At 45.5% G+C, this 20178-nt stretch overlaps 1 protein-coding gene and 1 long non-coding RNA gene across 2 annotated transcripts in view; both read right to left on the bottom strand.

Moving 5' to 3' along the window:
- The window catches only part of CUBN (cubilin), a 251865-nt gene that overhangs the window by 133259 nt on the left and 98428 nt on the right, over positions 1-20178 (bottom strand). The window contains exon 29 of the mRNA XM_019532506.1: positions 926-1107. Coding sequence (XP_019388051.1) covers positions 926-1107 — 182 coding nt within the window. The remainder of the gene's footprint in view (positions 1-925; positions 1108-20178) is intronic.
- On the bottom strand, positions 2979-4527 carry LOC109308268. Its single transcript, XR_002100574.1, has 2 exons — positions 3709-4527; positions 2979-3615 (listed from the first exon to the last, which is right to left on the bottom strand). It is a non-coding gene; the product is annotated as an uncharacterized LOC109308268 (long non-coding RNA).

Raw genomic sequence — 20178 nt, 5'->3', positions numbered from 1 at the left:
CTGTTGATCCAAGGGTCTCTTGGTCCCTTTCCCTCTTTTTGACTGCATCGGGATGGCTTTTTTTTGAGCAGTGAGAATTGCCCTATTAAGGAAGCACCGCCGTTCCTGAATTCCCAAATCATAGTCGCTGGTTGCAAAGGGCCTTTCTAACTAGGCTCCTGAGTTTACCGAAGTCTGCCCTTCTGAAGTCTAACTTCTGTTCTACTGACAGAATTCCCAGCTTTTTGGTGGAAGGTGAACCCAAGCAGATTGTGATCACTGTCACCAGGAGTACCTCCAATCTTCAGGTCACCTACCATGTCTTCTCCTTTGGTCATCACTAAGTCCAGAGTGGCCTTACCCCTAGTCAGTTCTTCCACAGCCTGTGTCAAGAACAGGTCATCAATAGCTGTCAAGAGTTTGGTTGAACTGCTGGAGCTGGCTGAACGGTCTTCCCAACAAATGTCAGGGTAGTTGAAGTCACCCATGACAATCAGGTCTTTAGTGTTGGCTGCCTCAGTCAGTTCCCTGGAGAATGCCTGATTGCTCTCCTCTTTTTGGTAGAGAGGTCTATAGTAGGCTCCCACCATCAGATCCCCTTCTTCTTGCCTCCCCTGTGTCCTGATCCAGATGGTCTCAAGGGACCTCTCCTTGCCATCAAATGTGACCTGCAGGGAGAGGTACCACTCTTTCACATCCCTCCTCCCTTCTTCCCAATTCAATCCTTCCTATAGAGGCTATAGCCTTCAATATCCACTGCCCAAGCATATGTATCATCCCACTCCATAAACCCAATGAGGTCAAATTCCTCATCTGCCTGAAAAATAAGCTTAAGATTTTTAAAAAATCTGCTCTCTTCTAGTTTATTTTACTTCTATAGAATGTATTTCTCTGTTCCAGATAGAAATATGCATAGCTTAGAGTGCAAAAAAACTAATACTCTGACCTCCAAAACATCATAGCTGCAGTTTGGATGATATTCAATATCGAATTCCTGAATGGTCAGCTGGATGCTGCTCTTAGGTGCTGTGTGAATGTACCAGATACATTCTCTGTTGCTTGGGTATCTGTTTGGGTAGCCAGGACTATGGAAAGATCCTGAAGGCCCAGAGAGCTCTCCGCCACAACCTGGTAATACAACAACAAAAAAGTACTATACAACTAAGCAGTGTGGAATCAACAGCTGGCAATTATAATTCAAAGAAAGATATTATCAGATTGTTAGCAGACAAATATGTAGGACCATTTAGGCTCCAACCTGAAAGTTCATGGCATGAAAATCCTTTGGTAGAGTACCATTTGGCTGGGTAGCTTCTGTCTTTATGTTTCTGTCTTTTTTTTTGCCTTTGTTTTACTTATTTTTATTAAACAATGTAAATTCTGGGGGAATATTTTTGGGCCAGATCCTATTCACCTATTAGGCATCTAGTTTAAGTTTCAAAGTACAATCATGTTCTATCCTGATTTAGTCTTTGAGAAACTGTCCATCTTAGCCTTAAAGCTAATGAAGACCTATCCTTAGTATTAATGTCCTTTTAGGGACTGCAGCAGTAATTGACATATTTTCTCACATACTACACTCCTCTGAGTAAGACATTCCTTTTGTTTTTGGAAGGCAGAATGGAGAAAAAAAATCTTTCCTTGAAAATGTGGTAAGTATTTTAGCAGGGAAAACAGAGGCAGTTGCATTAAGGGGGCTACAAAAAAAGGGCGGGGTGCACAAAACATGGTAGCACAAAGCCACTGAAGGGTGAGAACCAATCATTTGGATTTCACCCTTTAAATGTTCAGAGGATCATTTGGTGGTTTGATGTTACCTTTTCGAAGCCACTCCATTCCAGCCCCTTATTTAGCAGGTATGTATGGGAGAAAGAAACCCAGCTAGAATATCCCTATGTTCCAGTAATCACTGGATTCTTGAAAAGGCTTTGATCACTACGGTGTAGGTTAGAGGAACTGTGAGGATTTTCTGACATGGAAATGTTTCAGTTCTGGCCTTGTAGTCAAGGGTATGAAGTTGTTTTATGGCCAATCCCTTATCTTTGCAAAATTTCGGTTATGAGCCAGGCTCCTTGAAAGACAAAGGACACTACACTCCACTTAACTCTGAAAGCCACAAAATTGTGGCAAAGGTAGAGAAAAGGTGGAATGGGGAAACCAATGACAAATGGGAGTGTGTAGCTTCTCTTTTCACCACAAGCAAAGAGAAATGAGACTAATAATTTGATTTCCCTTTACTTCTCTGACTTTCTGGAGGAAGTTACATATTGGCAGTGTAAGTGTTCACAGTATACAACTGTTTCACTTAGACTCAAACTAGCTTTTTTCCAATACAACATTTATGGGCCAATTTGAGTCACCATTAAAATAAGGCCCAAATCCTATGCTGGTTTTTTTGGCTTTCATCTCTGAGGAACACATTGGAGCACGTAGTCTTACATGTCTCATATTAGTGTGATACAGTAGTGACAATCGCCCTAGGGATTCTGGGGAGGGATAAGTAGTGACATCATCAGCCTTTGCTCTCATTTCATCCAAAGTCATTCCTTCCATCTCATTCTGCTTGAAACATATAGGCTGTTGTACTATACAACAGGAGAGCAAAGAGGACTAACAGCAATCATGAAAGGAAGGCTTTGCCTTGTTCTTCCGGGGCAGTCCTATTTTGCAGGGATTCTGTGTTTCCTAATGCATCACGTCTTTCTTCTAGTTATACTTACCATAACTGCCTGGTTAGGACTTAGCCTACATTATGTCATTGCACAAGTTCTGTTTAAATCTTGACCCAGAATTAACAATTGTGGAATGGATTACAAGTTACTTTAGATAGTTGGCACAGAAAATGATCCCGTAGTATTCAGTTTCATGGAAAAGCTTTGCGGACTGTAGGAGTCCCTATAGCTGCTGCTACTTATTTTGTTTCTCAATTCCTATTCATCATATAAAAGGAAGTGTTTTTCTTATCAAAAGGAAACACACAGATAAGCTGCAAACACTTAAAAGGGAGAGTTAATGGCTGTTTATTGATATTGCCTTCTTGTAAAAATAATTTCAAATGCTTTTTATAAATTAAATAAATTATCATTAAAAGGTGTTTTTCATATTTAAAAATAATATTAAACAAAACAACCTAATCAACCATAAGCTGTGAAAATACAAAGTTTAAGTGCTGTAAAATGCCAAAAATACTTTATCTAAAGTCTAGTTCAAGAGAGTATTTTTGTAACATAATAACAATTCCTCTTCCACTCCTCAATTAGCTGTCAGAGAAGCATTGCCTATTTTAATATTTCTTAAATCCATGCACAGTGTATATAGTTAATCCTGTATCCTAGCCATACTGTCATAGTTTCAATTAAAATAAATTTCTTCCCCAGGAGGGTAAAATTAATTAGCTGACAAAGTCTTGTAGTAAATGCAAAATTTTCTCAACAACTTCCCTGGTGAATGTTAAAGAAAGGTACTAAATATAATAGCAAGTATGGTCATCTGTATAATATAATTATTACAAGCCTGTAGGGGTATTTGCTAATAAAAGGTAGATATCTGTATCTGCCAGGCCAGCTCCCCCATTGCAAACTGTAGCTTTAGATTCCTAGGACGTTGAAACAAGTCTCAAGGGCAACAGCAACAGTTCTAAAAGGGAACAAGATAAGAAGAATCTGATTTAGGTTGGAAAAGAAAAACATAAAGGTAAACATCAAGCTAGCCATGTGGAAGATTGCTTACCAGGCATTCAAATCCCTAATCTTAGTAATTTACGTAAGGAAGTTGCATCTCCATCACTTTGTCCTGAAGAGGAAAATGAACTAGGTAAACTGCACTTACATAGTTGCAGGAAATAAAAGTTGGACATAACCTAGGAAGGTCTTTCCAATCCTTAAATTTGTGAATTAATGTAGGCCTTGGCTTTCCACTCTGTTTCTTTCTTGGGTTTAAACGAATCTTATTCTCCCATCTCCTAAGTGGTTCTGAATGTACCATTCTGCTGGCTTTGTAAGCTATTGTTGCACAAGCGCTAGTATTGATGCTCATACCATGAGCACAGAAATATTGATTATTCAATGTCACCTGCAGTGGACAGGGCATTGTGTGTACATGGTTGGGGTGAATTTACTAAAACAACTGCTTTACTGCCAACTCTACCAAGGACAAAGGACAGGCAGGGGCCAGAGAAATCACTTCAAGGATACGCTCAAGGCACGAACTTTAAGAAGTGTGGCTGACATCAGAAATTGGGAAAACATATGTAACAAACTGCCAGTGCGGGCTCACCAGATTAGCTCGAGATACTTACCCTGGGCTAGAAACAGTGATGATGAACTCTGAGCGACCCCAAGAGTGGAGCAGGGGAGCCCTGCCCTGTGGAAAAGGAGAAGCCAATCTAAAGAAGGGGTTTTCGGTCCCCTCATTCACATGGAAGGGGGATGCCCGGGATTGTGGGCCAGCCACCCGGAGCCCTGGTTGGCCGGTTTGCAAGTCAGGGAGGGATTGCCTGAGGGGATAAAAGCAGCAGCCGAATTGGCATGGGGGCTGCTGACAGTGACTCCGGGGAATGACGCAGGAGGCCTAAGAAGAGCTGAGGTGAGCTGACCCAGCAGAGGGGGCAGAGAGACACCGCTGAAGAGCCTCGAAGGCCCTGGGAGAAGAAGGCAGTGGCAGTTGGCCATGCCTCCAGCCCTGCAACAGAAAGGGAGCCGCGGCCAGGGCTTGGGGCAGAGAGCTGGTCCCCCAAGATGCCATCACAGTGTGCTGGACGTGCCGGGCGTCCCAGAGGCTAAGGGTGGCACTTGGCCCCCAGTCCACTGTGGAGAAGAAGCAGCAGTCAGAAGAGCAGGCGGTATCCTTATCCAGAGCAGGGAGCTGGGCCAGTGAGTTGAGGAAACTCCTTACCTTCCCCAGGGAAGTGGGACAGCAGCAGGCAAGGCATTGGGATCCTGAGGAGTGGCAGAGTGCCAGCACGATGGTCCCTGGGAGCTCCGGGTGCAGGCCAGTGCTCGGAGCAGGACTGGTGAGCCATGAGGCATGTGGGGTGCCTAGCCAGTCATCTGGAGCAGGGGTTTAGAACAGTGATCCCTGGGAGCTGCCTGTGCTGCTGACCCTCTGCCACTGATTGCCCCAGAGGGGACTCAGTCCTGTCCCTTATTCTGCAGCTGACTGTCATTGGATGGAGTCCCTGAGTTTTGTGCTTGGGTCATGCCAATTGCTGCAGGAGCCTACTCTGTTGCTTGCCATTTTGGTTGCCATGGAGGGTCACCCTCTAGCCTCTTTGGGGGGTTAGGGATTGATATAATTTGGTTGCTGCAGACCAGAAGAGCTTAAGTTGTCTTTCACTTATTGGGAAGGCTGTTGGAGCTGCTGGAAGCGAGCACCCTTCTTCCTTGCTGTAGCATCTCAGCAGTGGCTGAAAGCTGCCAGTTACCCTACCTGCAGTTCTTGAGTGAAGGGTTGACTAATGCATTCTGGTTTGTTTTGGCATTTGAGTTTACTTGTAAATAACCTTTCCTATTATTCTTGTTTTGTAAATAAAGTGTAAATAGTTAAATCAGTTAAGTGTTAGACCTTCTTAGGACCACAGGCTGCTCTGTGGGGAGCAGGGGCCAGCTGGAAAGTAAATTGGTGATAGCTGGAAGCCCTGCCCCACTCTCACCACACCATCCCTGATATTTGGGCAGAGGTGGCAATTATTGGGCTGCCACCCAGGTTACACACATTAAGAAGTATGGCACTGACATCACAAACTGAAGGACCGGGTGCAGGAGCTCAAGGAGGAGGTTCACCAGCTGTGCACCATCAGGGCCCACAAAGACTTCATTGATGGCTACTGCTAGGCTGTTCTCCAGAAGAAGGAAGAAGAGAAGGAGATAAAGATGGTGGCCAACAAGAAGGCTAACCAAGACCCACCCGGAGCTACCTGAATGACGGTCACCTCATGCTCCACGAAATGTAGGACCAGGGTTGCTCCTCCCTTCGCCCTGCTCAACAGGTATTCTCTCCACCCCATGCATGAGGAGGGTCTGATGGTGACACCAGAGAAAGAGGAAGGTAAGCAGCATGATGCCACCCCCAAGAGGACACCAAGGGTCCCCTCTGCCATTCAGACCCCCCAGCCCATGAGGTCTGCTGCCTTCTTGGGGCCTGCATCAGAGACGTTGTTACTCATGGTCCAGTCTGGATTGCTCCTGGCTGTGTCATTTGTTCCCACATGGATGAGGAGCATGGAATAGTAGTTGGAGGACTAGCCAGACTAGCCTGAGGACCCCCTCCACAACCTCTTTGATGCAGGCCCAGAGAGTCCTAATGAACATATCTGTGTTGTCCTGGTGAAAAGTGACCAGCAGTGTCCAATGGGTGTTGGTGTTTGGTCCAGTATTTTTCAACATCTTTATCAATGATTTGGATGTGGGAGTGAAGAGCTCACTGGCTAAGTTTGTGGATGACACCAAGTTATGGGGAAGCATGGTCACACTTGGAGATAGGTTACAAAGACACGTGGATCTAGACAGTCTAGCAAGTTGGGTGAGTCGAATTCAGATGAAGTTCAACACTGAGAAACATAAAGTACTCCATATGGGGAGGAACAACCCCTCACACACCTACAGACCTACAGGCTTGGTGGCATCAAAGTGACCAACACTATGAATGAAAGGGACTTCGGGGTAATAATAGACCATAGTATGAATATGAGCTGGCAGTTGCCAGCAGGGCAAATAATACTCTGGTATGCACCAATTGATGAATCTTCAGCAAAACCAAGGAAATGATTCTTCTACTCTACTCGGCATCAGTGAGACCCCAACTGGAGTACTGCATCCAGTTCTGGGTGCTTCACTTTAAAAAGGATGTGGTAAAACTTGAGAGAGTTCAGAGAAGGGCCACTCATATGATTAGAGACTTGCACAGCAAGCCATATAAGGAAAGGCTGAGGGACCTGGGACTCTTCAGCCTGAAAAACTGAAGGCTGAGAGGAGACTTGGTAGCAGCTTATCGCCAGATATGGGGAGTACATCAGGGGCTCGGTGAACAACTGTTCACCAGGGCACCCTTGGGGAAAACCAGGAGTAATGGCCTAGAAGACTCCTAGAAGACCATTTCAGGCTCAACATTAGGAAAAATATCTTCACAGTTAGTGTCCAGACTGTGGAATAAGCTCCCTCCAGAGGAGGTGCAATTGCCAACCCTGGAAATCTTCAAGAGGAGACTGGACAGTCACCTTGCCAGGGTCACTTGACTCCAGCTGCCTTTTCTGACTGGTGCCAGCGGCTGGACCCAATGATCTACTGAGGTCCCTTCCAGTGTTACAATCTCTGAAAACCTAGCCTGGGACAGGGCTACATAGCAGTGCCTTGCAAGAGAAAGTACATCTTACCTTGAGGAAAACTGTCTCACCCTGGAGGCAGAAAAACAAGAGAAATGGAAGAAAAGGAAAAAAGACCAAGAAATCTGTGGCTCAACCCTCCCTTCAACCACTATCTGTAGCATCTTCCAGAGTCTGCAGCTCTAGAATCAGTCTTCTTAGTGATCAACAGATTCATGTACAACCCTTTACTTGATCTGTGGAAGTGATCATCCCCAACCACGAGGGATCACCACTGCTGCTGCTTTGCTGCCACTGCCACTGCCACTGCCAAAGCTATCAGACAGCTGCTCTCACAAAAATACCTTGAATCACAGATACACTGTTACCTTACAAATATCTTGATCTAAGATGAAAAGCAAACTATAAAGTACATGTGGAACCTCAACAGTCTCTCCTCAAAAAACAACCCCTTCATAAAGAATTATGCAGTAGAAAAGAATTGCAACTGATTCAGAGATTAACACCATGGAGGAGTGAAACCCTGTCAGTCTTCAGTAATGTCCTTAGGCTAAGTTGTGAGAGGAAGAGGCCAGGGCTGAAGAAAATCTCCAAGGAACTCGCATGGCAAACACTTACCCCAGGTACAAAGGAGAGACCCACCAGAGAGGTAAGCAGGCTGCCATGTTTCCAGAGTGCATGCTCTCTCTGGATTGGTGGAATGAACATGCAGAGAGCTATTTCAGTCCCAGAGAGGGACAGCTGAGGAAGAACTACAATCGACAAAGGAGTTGGACACCAGAGGTCTTCGCTACTGACAGCTTCCCACATATGCCTGTGGGGGAAAGAAGCCAGCACACCGGCCAAGGTGGACGGAGGACCATTGAAAGCATCCGGGATGTGCCATATGGACAAGTCACCCCAGGACAGCTGAGGGAGAATTAGAGTGGTGGAGAAAAGACCTGGAAGCCAGCAAGAGTGTGAGAGAGAGAAAGAGCAGCCAGTGCATAAAGGGTTGTGAGTTAACAGGGCAGCACCCCTTTGTTGGTTACTCCCTTTCTCTTATTGCTTTTTTTTTCTTTTTGTCCTGGGGATGTGCCAGGAAGACAGCAGGAGGGTAAGCCTCTTCTCTGAAGAAAGTGGTGGTCCTGACCCAAGATAGTTAAGACAGGGTAGGACTTACAGTAAATTGATCTCGAGTCAATGACCCCTCAACAGGGGAGAAGTTAATTTAGTTGGATTGTCCCCCATGAACTCTTGAAGTCCTTGGAGTGACCCAGGGCCCAAGGAGGAATTGATTTTGTTTTCTTTTCTGTTGGATTAATTGATTAACTCTGTGGGGAGGGGTGGTTTTGATGTGACTAACCCTGGAAACTGGGTGAACTGTTACTGGTTGATATTGACTGGACATTGATTGGACTGGTAGGCATTACCTACCCTGAGAACCTGGGATGAACTGATGTAAGGCTGAAGCCTCACAGACCCTGAAGGGGCCAATCCATTGATGAACCTGATACAGTGAACAACAGGTAAAGACCGGCAGCAGCCTCACCCAATGTGTGTGTGTATATATATATATATATATATATATAAAGTTTAGTCGTTATCCCTCAGTGTAACGCTCTTGTGGGACATGGATCCAGTCAGTGCTGTATGCTGGGCAAATTGCCCGTCAAAATGATGACAGGGACAAAGAAACACTATGATGGCAGAGACAGATCAGACAGAGTGGCGGGGCAGGGGGGAGTGGTGCGGGGCTGGACTTAGAGCAGTGCATGGTGGAATAATGGCAGGGACAGAGTAACACCATGAAAATGGGGATAGAGGGGATGAAGCAGAGGGGCGAGGCCAGCCGGCCTGCTCCTTGGAGGCGGTGGCAGCCCAGGGTGGAGGCAGTGCAGCACTGCCCCCCCATGTTGCTATTGTCATGGCAGCACTTCATCCCCACCATCATTCTTGATAGGAAATTTGCTAGTAAAAGAATATCCATCAAGACATGGCAGGAGAGAGTAGAATACCTGAGGTAGGCAGTGATGATACTCCCTGGATCTTTCCAACAATGCGTGTAAAGAGGGTGCTGGGCAGGTGAAGACCCTGGCTTTATAATACTCATCCCTGGCATAAGTACAGACAGTCAAACAGCCTGAGGCAGAATTGATCCAATCTTTGCAGGTTTGAATCCAATCTTTGCAGGTCTAAGCTGCACATTGAACATGTTCAATTTTTACTTGGGAAAGGCAGGTAGAGGCCTGCACTGGCCCAGGCCAGAAGGGGGAGAGCACTCAAGCATGCGTCGCAGCTTGTCAGTCATTGCTGAACCTAGTTAAGCTAAGTGGGGGCTGTGCCACTTTAAGGGCCAGAGCAGACATCAGGGCAGCAGCAGTGTAATGAGGTGGTCACATGACTGCAGGAGAGCCCTAGGATTGGAGGAGGGAGCTGAGCAACCTCCATTTTAGATTCAGGTCCTCAGGGCTGAGCCAGCAGTCTGCTGCTGGGAGCTGAAAAGACACCACCCAGCTGAGCAGCTGCTCAGGAACATCTTGGAGGTAAGGGCAGGAGCTATGGGAATGGTAGGATGTTCCTGCTCCAGGGTATGACTGAAAACTGAACCCTGCTGGGGAAGGATGGCTTGGTGGAACTGCTTGTGGCAGGGTAGTTCCCCAGGAATGCCAGACCAGCTGCCTCTCCAGTTAAAGCAGGTAGGGGCACCTTATAGCCCCAGCCCCCACTACCCAGTGGACTAGATCAGGCACACCTACTGAGAAGCACCTGAGACTATGCAGTGTAAGACCTCAATGCCCCAGCATGAGGGCAGAGTATCAGCCTCAGAGAAGGGACAGAGTAGGGGAACAGGCCTGTACAGCATGGGCCACGAAGGAGGCCTGAAGATTACGCAGCACTGGGTGCAGAGTAGAGTTGGAAGGGGCGACCTAAAGGGCTGTGCTAGAGTGGTTGAGTGAGAAACCCCAGTGAGGGTAGTAAATCATTGCCCCATGGTGAGGGTGGAGGTGTAACCCCAGTGAAGGGGTGGAGAGTTAGGGGGCAAAGGCAGAGTGAGAGGGTGCACAGTGCATGACTGAGAATACCTGGGCAAGCAGAGCCAAAGGCCAAGGGGAGTCTGTAAGAGGCCAGGGAAGTTATAATGGGTAGTTTGGTGCACAGTATGGTGGCACACCATGATGATGAGCTCCAGGGGGGAGTGAGTCCCAGGTGAGACCTTGGAGTGCAGGTCGTGGTGTGAGGCACTGTGCAGTATAGATGCCATCTGTGAGGCATCTATGGTAAAGGGAGGTCGGAGCTGTGTGTAAACCTCTTGGCATTAAATGGGCATCCTCCCGCTTATTACATAAGATTTATTCCAACAAGTCATGGCAGGAAAGACACAGCAGACTGCCTTAGAAAGAGGGATGGCTGGTATGGTGTCTGGCTACAAGTTTACACCCTTTGTCACAGGGACCATCCCTGATTGGCAGCCCCAATCCTCTGCTGTCCCCCTGCATGTGAGGGGAGAAGCTCCCATCCTGGCATCACCCCACTCAAGCCAGGCATCTGCCCACAGGGGCAAGGATCCCCATGCCTCAGGGATCTTTCCTCAGCCCAGGGTTCCTCAGCCTAGGGCTGCCCTGCCTTGAGGAGCCCTGCGCTGAGAGGAGTTCCTTCTCCCTTTGCCGGGCAGCTGCTCAGTTCAGCCACTGCCACAAGAGGGAGCCTGGGTCAGAAGAAGCCCCCCAAGGCAGAGGGCTCTCCCTGTGCTCCCATGCCCAGCTGCATGGGCAGGCACCCAGCCCAGAGGAATCCTTCCCCAGTCTCATCTGTGGCAGTGACAGAACTAAGCCACCTCGCTGTGCAGAGGATGGGAAGAGAGGGTTTCCCTCGGCTCTCCACAGCAGGACAGACCAGGGCTTGGAAGGCAGGGTTGGGGTGCTCTGTTCCACCCCCCCACCACCCCCACTAGCTGACAAAGGCAGGCAGAATGCAGGCTGGTGAGCAGAAACAGAGGCTTTGCTGCCGCAGCTCTGTGACAACCTGGGGGCAGGGCCAGCTAGGTGCTGGACTAGAGTATAAGCTCTGTTCTAGCCAGTCACCCTGTAAGGGGGAGGTTTATGAGGGGCCACAAAGCATCCTGGGATGCTGGGGAGTCAGGAGATGATTCGTAGATGGTAGGGTTGGAAGGGACCTCAACAGATCATAGAGTCTGACCCCCTACCCTGGGCAGGAATGAGTGCTGGGGTCAGGTGACCCCAGGCAGATGCCTATCCAGCCTTTTCCTAAAGACCTCCCAAGGTAGGGGGGAGCACTACCTCCCTTGGAAGCCCATTCCAAATTCTGGCCACCCTTACTGTGAAGAAGTTTTTCCTGATGTCCAGCCTAAATCTTCTCTCTGTCAATTTGTGACCATTGTTCCTTGTTATCCCAAGAGGCGCCCTGGTGAACATAGCATCTCCGGTTCCTTTCTGCACCCCGCTAATGAATTTGTAGGCAACCACAAAATCACCTCTCAGCCTTCTCTTGTGGAGGCTGAAGAGATCCAGGTCCCTTAGTCTTTCCTCATAGGGCTTGGCCTGTATACCCTTAACCATACGAGTGGCCCTCCTCTGAACCCTCTCAAGGTTATCCACACCCTTCTTAAAGTATGGCGCCCAAAACTGGACACAGTACTTGAACTGCAGTCTGACCAATGCCATATAGAGGGGAAGTATCACCTCCTTGGTTCCATCTGTCATGCTTCTGGTGAAGCATGATAAAGTGCAGTTAGCTTTGCTGATGATTTCGTCACACTGACTCATGTTCATCTTGGAGTCTACTATGACTCCGAGATTTCTTTTCGCTTCTTTGCTGCTGAGAGGGTCATTCCCCAGCCAGTAGGTCTGCTGGATATTTTTACGTCCTAGGTGCAGCACTTGACATTTGTCCATGTTGAACTGCATCCTATTGTGTTCTGCCCATTTTTCCAACCTGTCTTGGTTCACCTGCAACTGTTGCCTACCCTCCAGTGTGTTCACTTCACCCCACAATTTAGTATCATTCACAACTTGCACAGAGTACACTTCACACCTACATCCAAGTCACTGATAGAAGAATACAGGTCCAAGGACTGAGCCCAGCAGGACCCCACTGCCCACATCCTTCCAGGTCAATACCGACCCATCCACCGCTACTCTCTGGGTACAACCCGCAAGCCAACTTGTTACCCACCAGACTGTGTAATCATCTAAGTCACAGCCTCTTAACGTATTTATGAGAATGGGATGAGATACCATATCGAAGGCCTTCCTAAAATCCAAGTAAATGACATGGGATCTGGGACAGAAGTTCAATAGAACAATTTAATTTAAATCAGTTAAGTCTGATACTACATCATAGAAAATTAGGGTTGGAAGGGAGCTCAGGAGGTCAACTAGTCCAACCCCCTGTTCGAAACAGGACCACCCCCAACTGGATCATCCCAGCCAAGGCTTTGTCTAGCCAGGTCTTAAAAACTTCCAAGGATAGAGATTTCACAACCTCTTGGAGTAACCTGTTCCAGTATTTTACTGGATAGACATTCATTGTGGTTCATCTTAAACGGGGTTTGGCCATTGTGAAACCAGTCTATGTGCACTGAACTTGTATTTTGTAATAGGTTTAAACCGGTCTCTGATCACTTATAAGTTTGTGTGTAACTTCTGTTCCTAGCTTTTAACTATAGGCAAAAACAGTGTAAGAAAGCTCTCATGTTTTCCCTTCTTCCCTCTTGTACCCACACAAAAGCAAGGCAGAGTGTGTTCCAAAGTTACTTAAAAAGAAACTATCTAATTTGGAGAAAATGAGAGCGGCAGTGTCAAATCACCTGACACAATGCAAATGGCACCGTGCATATGTGCACAGAGTCCAACTGTAAGCTCAACCTCTTCCTCCATTTCTCTCTCTGTTATGCAACACTGGCAGCAGAAATGACATGGCAACTTTGAACAATTCATTATGGGAAAAAAGCAACTACACTGCTTTTGGAAACTAAAGATTTCTCAACAAACCAATTTGTATGGCTTGACTTCTACGGGATCTCTGCAAAAAGAGATAAAAGCAGCTTGCTACTTATCTTACACTGAAGAAATTGGGAACATATTAAATTAAACAGGCAGTTATGACTAAGCTTCTCCTACTGAGAGTTTCCTAGTTGCCACAAAGACATATTTTTATTTAAACCCAAAATGGGTCAGACGAGTAGAAAATTGTGCTGTTTTAAACTGAGCCACAGACCTTTCCCTTTCTACAACTCCTACATTCAACATTCAGATTAACATTCCCTAGATTACTCACTCTAGCATTCTTTCAGGCATGGGTTTTATTTTCTCTGAACTTGTATCAATACTGAGACAGCCAAACTATATCAATGCAAACATCAAGTCTTAATTATGCACTATTTTTTTCTTACAGTTGCACATCATCCAGAGGCAAGCTTTTAAGAATGTATTCTTTATATATGCTGTGGTAAAAAGCTGATCAATATTAAAGCTGGGTGAATAATTAGTAATAAATAATTTAGTCAACTGATTTTGCCACTCTGTTAATTGCCTGTGAATAGATAAAGAATTTCTTAAAATGTGTTCATTTTGTGCATTTATTGAGTATCTAAAAATATACTGCAAAATATCTGAAATAAAGGTATAAAATAATTCTTGGATTTTTTGGGAGTTTTTCTTGTGGGGGTTTTTTTTTTTTTTTTTTTTTACAAGCAGCATTTTGAAAATATTCAATATTTGACATGAGACACTTTGATATACAATTGACAATCTATGTTTCTGTTCCTACAACAGGTGAGTTTATAATCAGTTTCTAGTTTGAATATTTTTCAAATTTACCTTTTTGAAGATATTATATTTGAATTTAGCTCTTAGGACAAATATTCATTCCTGCAGACTCATTTACTAGAATCCCTGTGGAAAGTCAGAACAAAAAGAACTCAGAGACAGTGCTATCAAATTCATTATATATTTTGAATAGCTGTAAAAGCTTTATTTTCAGTACTGGCCCTTCTCTAGAACTGAGAGAAAAAAAATGCAGAAATATTTGCTCAAACTTCAAAGCACATTTCAGTACAGTCATATTTTCAGCTCATTTGTATTTCAGTTCCAAGGCCACTGGAGTGTTGATCTTTTACCACTAGAGTAATTCTAGAGTAATATTTTATCTTGAATATTTATTAAAAATGAATTTTGAATTATATGCTTGATCAGTTCACAGTTTACACTGATTGGATCATATGTATAAATGACATGGCAGCATTCTGTTCCTTTACTACCTGACTTGTGTAAATTATCAATATTTGGTAATCTATAAATATCACTTTTATTTGTGTTGCAACTTAGAATAGGACTAGCCCAAGAGAACTAGATGAGACGATGAAATAGGATAAGTGATGATGAAACTATCTCTGCTAATTTAATAACTTTCAGTCTCTGGCTGGTACCAAACTTCCCCATTAAATCAGCACAAAGCTCACAGTGCTTATATCTGTCTATAAAACAGGGAATATGATTTCACTTTTATTGAAATAAATGGGAATTTTTGCCCTTTACTACCACTGAGAGAAGGTTTTGGTCTTTAACAGTAAACAAAAATTTAAGGGACAGTTCCTGTAAAGTGCCAAGTGCCTTTAGCTTTCACTCAAGTTTAAAAGTGTTTTTCAGAGGACTCAGTATCAGCTTAAAGTCTTCTACGACACAGAAATATTTGGGCTTCTAATGTTTGGATGGCTACACAAAGACAGCTGCACTATGGAAAAAAATTCTTGAGGCTGAGTTGAGTACAGTTTGTACTCATTATGGTCAACTCTCCTTGTAGTCATTTTTCGGAAACTTCTTCCATGTATTTAAAACCATGCAAAAGTGGGTTTTCTTTTAGCAGCTTAAAGGTCTTGGAGTTCCCTGGGAAAATACATACAGCAGCTACCTACTATCCATTTAGTTGCTAGGACACCAAACAACAAACAGAAAGTTCAAGAAACTTATATTTGGTGGCCTTTCTTTCCCCTGGCTGAAATTTTAGTAATCACTGAAGACTGTGCAAATGATAATGTTTATAAACATCCAGGATCCTTGCATATTTTTGCATGTGGTTAATTAGCAAATGGCATCCATTAACAAAAGAAGAATTCAAATACAACAACTACAAGTAGTATTATATAAAAAAACTATATTCATTGCAAGATTTTCAGCTCTATTTATTTCTACATTTCAGAGGGCAGGGAAAAAATGGCATTAGGTTTGTTTTGATTGTTGTATACTACATGAAATTTCAGTTAGTTTCAAAAGTGTCCCAGTTATAACGAACAACATATATGATCATTAAAGGGTACATCTACACGTTGTCCTACGGTAATTTTGTTAGAGTGCTGTGCTTTAGTACTTCCTTTTTCAAGTATTTAAATCATGGCACAGTAACTGCCCGTACTATGTCGTATGCACAGCACATAGTTATTTTTAACAGCTACTTTGCTGTAGTGGCATCCTATAATGGGGGGAGCGCACTACTACGGTGAAGTAGCTGCTGGTCAGGGGTAGACACCCATGGATGCTACATCACCATATCACATCACTATGATGTAGTGTCACAGGTAGACATGCCCAAAGTGTCCCAATTATAAGAAACACCATATATGATCATTTTTCTTTCAGTACAAATGCGAACTTACAGTGTTACACACAGAATAACTTAGATTTGCTTCTGAAGTCTTTACTCAAACAAGTTGGTTTTATTCACAGGAGAAGTTCTATTGAAAATAATTGGATGACTCATGCTGAAGATTTATTTGTGAGAGTGAGGATTACATGAGTGGACCATTTTTCTATTCCAATCATTTAATCATGTCCTGTATCTTTGTAAACACTATTATTCTACCCATCTCCTCAATTCTGGTTATTTTCATCCACATTGCTCCAAGCAAATATTAGTGAGCTTGACATTGGCCATGTCTACATGAGATGCTGATTGCGCAGTAGCCTGTGACTACTGCACAGTAGTGTTGCATGGCAGGAAGTGTGACATGAAGCTACTGCACAGTAGTCATGAGCTACTGCCCAGTCAGCATCATGAAACAGCTGTTTGTAGGCACAACTAGTTTATACAAGCACTAAATGACTAAGTGTCTCATGTAGATAGAGCCACTGAGTGAAGCCCAGCTACCATTGAAACCAAGCTTTTTTATAGTTAAACCAAGTTTTAGTTATTTAAATAAAAGGTCTGATTTTCAAAGATCCTGAGTATTCACAGTGCCCACAACAGCTGCAGACATTTTCTTAGGTCTCAAATGTAGACTGAGTTTTCTAACATTAGGCCCTTAATATAGAAAATCATGGCCTTTGCATTTATATAGAAACTGATCTTGTATTTCCAAACTTCCATACAAACAGCACTTCATTAATCTTTCTTTTGGCTTTGAAGTATTTGGTCTTGAAAAATGAGGCCCCAGCTGTCTCATGTTTGGTCCTGCAGAAATAGGACAAGAAAGCTTGCTGGCCACTTTGAGATTTCAAACCTTGTTTCCCTTGGTGTTCTCAGCAGCCCTGAGTGCCGGAAGACTACAGAGGATTGACCAGCATGGGCCTCGCTGCAACCTCTACCCATCATTGACATGCCCTTCTCTACAGCTGCAATGGATGCAGTGGGACTCCTCCTGAGAAGCAGAGCGGGCCACCAGTACATCCTAGTGCTCATTGACTATGCTACCAAATACCCAGAGGCAATCCCCCTACGGGCCGTGACAGCACCGAGGATTGCCAAAGAGCTTATAAAGTAGATCTTGAGGGTGGGGATACCCAAAGTGATCCTTATGGACGAGGGGAGGAATTTTATGTTGGAGTGCAATGGGCCATGTGCCAGATGCTGGAGATAAAAAATCTGAAAACATCTATTTATCATCCTCAAAAAATTGCCTCATAGAATGTCTTAATGGCACTATAAAGCAGGTGCTGTGGTGCTGCATACAGAAAGACCCACACAAGTGGGACTTACTCCTTCCCCTTACACTATTCACAATCTGGGACACCCCACAGGACTCATCAAAGTACTCCCTGTTCAAGTTCGTGTTGGTTCACCACCCCCAGGGGCTCCTCCAGGCCCTGAGAGAAGAGTGGGAGCAGATAAGGGATGATGCGGGGACCAGAGGCACATGCCGTCAGGAGTTCCACCAGAGGCTGCAAATGGCCCATTGCCTATCCTGGGACAACCGTGAGGAGGCACAGCAATGCCAAAAAGAAAGGTATGATACATGCACTAAAGAAAGTGAATTTAAGGAAGGCCAGAAAGTGCTGGTCCTCATTGAGAAAACTGTTGATGCTGTGACAGGGCGCATTCAAAATAATTCATGGGGACTGTGACTGGACTACGAAGTACACCAACCAGGACACGGGCGGGAAAAGCAGATGTATCACATAAACTTACTGAGAGAATGGCATGAGCCAAAGGATGGGTCACCTTCACAGAGGGTGAGCAGAAGGACCTTGGGCTGCACTGTCCCACAGAAGTGGGACCCAAAGCTAGGGCGGAAGATAGACAAAGAGCTGTCAGCCTGCCAAAAGGTGGAAGTGAGAGATGGGATGAGCCGGGATGAGTCTGAGGGGTCCATCACGCAATAAACACCCCCGCAGGAGCAACAGTGTGGGAGAGGAGGTTCCCAGTTCCCCACCACCTCCTCAGAGACATCCAAAAGGAGATCAAGAAGATGCAGGAGCAAGGGATAATAAGGCCATCAAGGAGCCCATGACAGAGCCCACTGGTCCTGGTTCCAAAACCCAATGGGACACTCTGGCTGTGCATAGATTATCATCTGAATGAGCTGGTGGTCTTTGATGCCTTCCCAATGCCCCACATGGCTAAGTTGGTGGAAAGCATCAGGAAAGCCCACTATATCACTACCTCCAACCTAGCCAAGGGGTATTGTCAAATACCTGTGGCCCATAAGGACTGCACAAAGACTGCCTTCAGAACCCCATGGGACCTCTACAAGTTCCTACGGATGCTGTTCAGGCTCCATGGGGCCATCGCCACATTTCAGTGCCTAATGAACAAGCTCCTGGCCCCCCAACACCTACTACACCTCTGCCTACATCAGTGACATTGTCATTTTCACACAGACGTGGGAACAGCAGCAGCAGGCATTGCAGGCCGTACTGTCTGAACTAAGGAAAGCCAGGATGATGGCCAAGTGTGTGCTCACTAGGAGGGAGACCTGGGATTCTTGGTCGGACCATCAGACTGTTAGCCAATGAAGTGGCACCATCATACTGTTAGCCAATGAAGTAGAGGCCATTCAGAAATTTGCAAAACTCCAAAACAGTCTACAGCTTCAGTCCTTCCTAAGGCTGACAAACTTCTACCGCTGATTTGCACCCCACTTCTCAGAATTGGTGGCCCCTCTAACAGAGGCACTAAAGGGCAGGAGGTTGGGGCCTAGTGGAACATGGAGATTACGTGTAACTTTGAACTACTAAAGAACACTCTGTGTGATGATGTATTGATCCATACGCCCTATTTTCACAAACCTTTTGTTTTACAGTCAGACGCGTCTGAAAAGGCAATGGGGCAGTGCTAACACAAGAGGATACAGGCATAGAAAGAGCAGTGGCACACACAAGTTGTAACCTACTCCTAGTGGAGACCTGGCATGCCACAATAAAGTGAGAGTGTCTGGAGATCTGGTGGGCTGTAGAAAACTTTCATCATTACCTAAGGGGAGGAGGCTCTTCTCAGCCAGACTGGCTGACCTGCTCCACCAGGCTTTACTCTAAGCCCGCTGGGGAACGGGAGGATTACCGTCACTGCTGGCCTGCTGAGCAACCCTTGCAACGCCAGCAGGCCAAGGCACTTAAGGGAGCCCACCCCTGCCCCAGCCCTGGCACAATCTTTGAGCAAGGCAAGAGCCCCCATGGGGACACTTGCCTGCCTGTACACAAATGCCAGAAGCTTGGGGAATAAGCAGGAGGAACTCATTTTCCTGCTTAATGCAAATAATTATGACGTCATAAGGATAATGGAGACCTGGTGGGACTCCACCAATGACTGGACCATGGGTATAGATGGCTATACCCTGTACAGGAGGGATTGAGGATGGGATTCACTTCCAAGGAGGATTATTCTGCACTGGTTTAGTCCTGCAGGGAGCAAACCAGGAAAGCCAAGGCTGCAACTGAACTCCAACTAGCTTTGAGCATGAAGGACAATAAAAAGTCCTTTATCAGATATGTGGGGAGCCAGAGGAAAAGCAAGGACAACATTGGACCCCTGCTGAACCAGATGGCGCAACTGACAACTGACGCCCAGGAAAAGGCCAACCTATTAAATGGGTACTTTGTGTCACTCTTTCATCAGTTCCATGGGACACTCATGTCCACCACGGGACAAGGAGGTCCAGGTGAGGGAGATCCCCTGCCCTCCATTAATGCTGACCTTGTGAAGGAACACCTTGAGAGGCTGGATACCTTCAAGCCAGCTGGCCCAAAAAATCTACACCCCAGGGTGCTCAAGGAGCTGGCGAGCATCATAGCTCAGCCTCTGGCACAGATCTTTGAAAACTCCTGGCGCTCTGGTGTAGTGCCCAAAGACTGGAAGAAGGCCAATGTGGTGCTGATCTGCAAGAAAGGGAGGAAAGTGGATCCGGCTAACTATAGCCCATCAACATGACTTCTATCCCAGGGAAGATCTTAGAAAAGTTTATTAAAGAGGCCATCCTTAATGGACTGGCTAATGCCAACATCCTAAGGGATAGCCAGCACGGGTTTGTTGCAGATAGCTCTTGCCTGACCAATCTCATTTCCTTCTATGACCAGGTGACCTATCACCTGGACAAGGGAGAAGAGATTAATGTCATATATCTTGACTTCAAAAAAAGCCTTCGATCTGGTATCCCGTGATCACCTCTTGGC

This window comes from Crocodylus porosus, unplaced genomic scaffold (genome assembly GCF_001723895.1).
Source record: "Crocodylus porosus isolate Cpor-Errol unplaced genomic scaffold, CroPor_comp1, whole genome shotgun sequence".
Lineage (NCBI taxonomy): Eukaryota > Metazoa > Chordata > Crocodylia > Crocodylidae > Crocodylus > Crocodylus porosus.
This window is presented reverse-complemented; position numbering and strand designations above follow the sequence as displayed.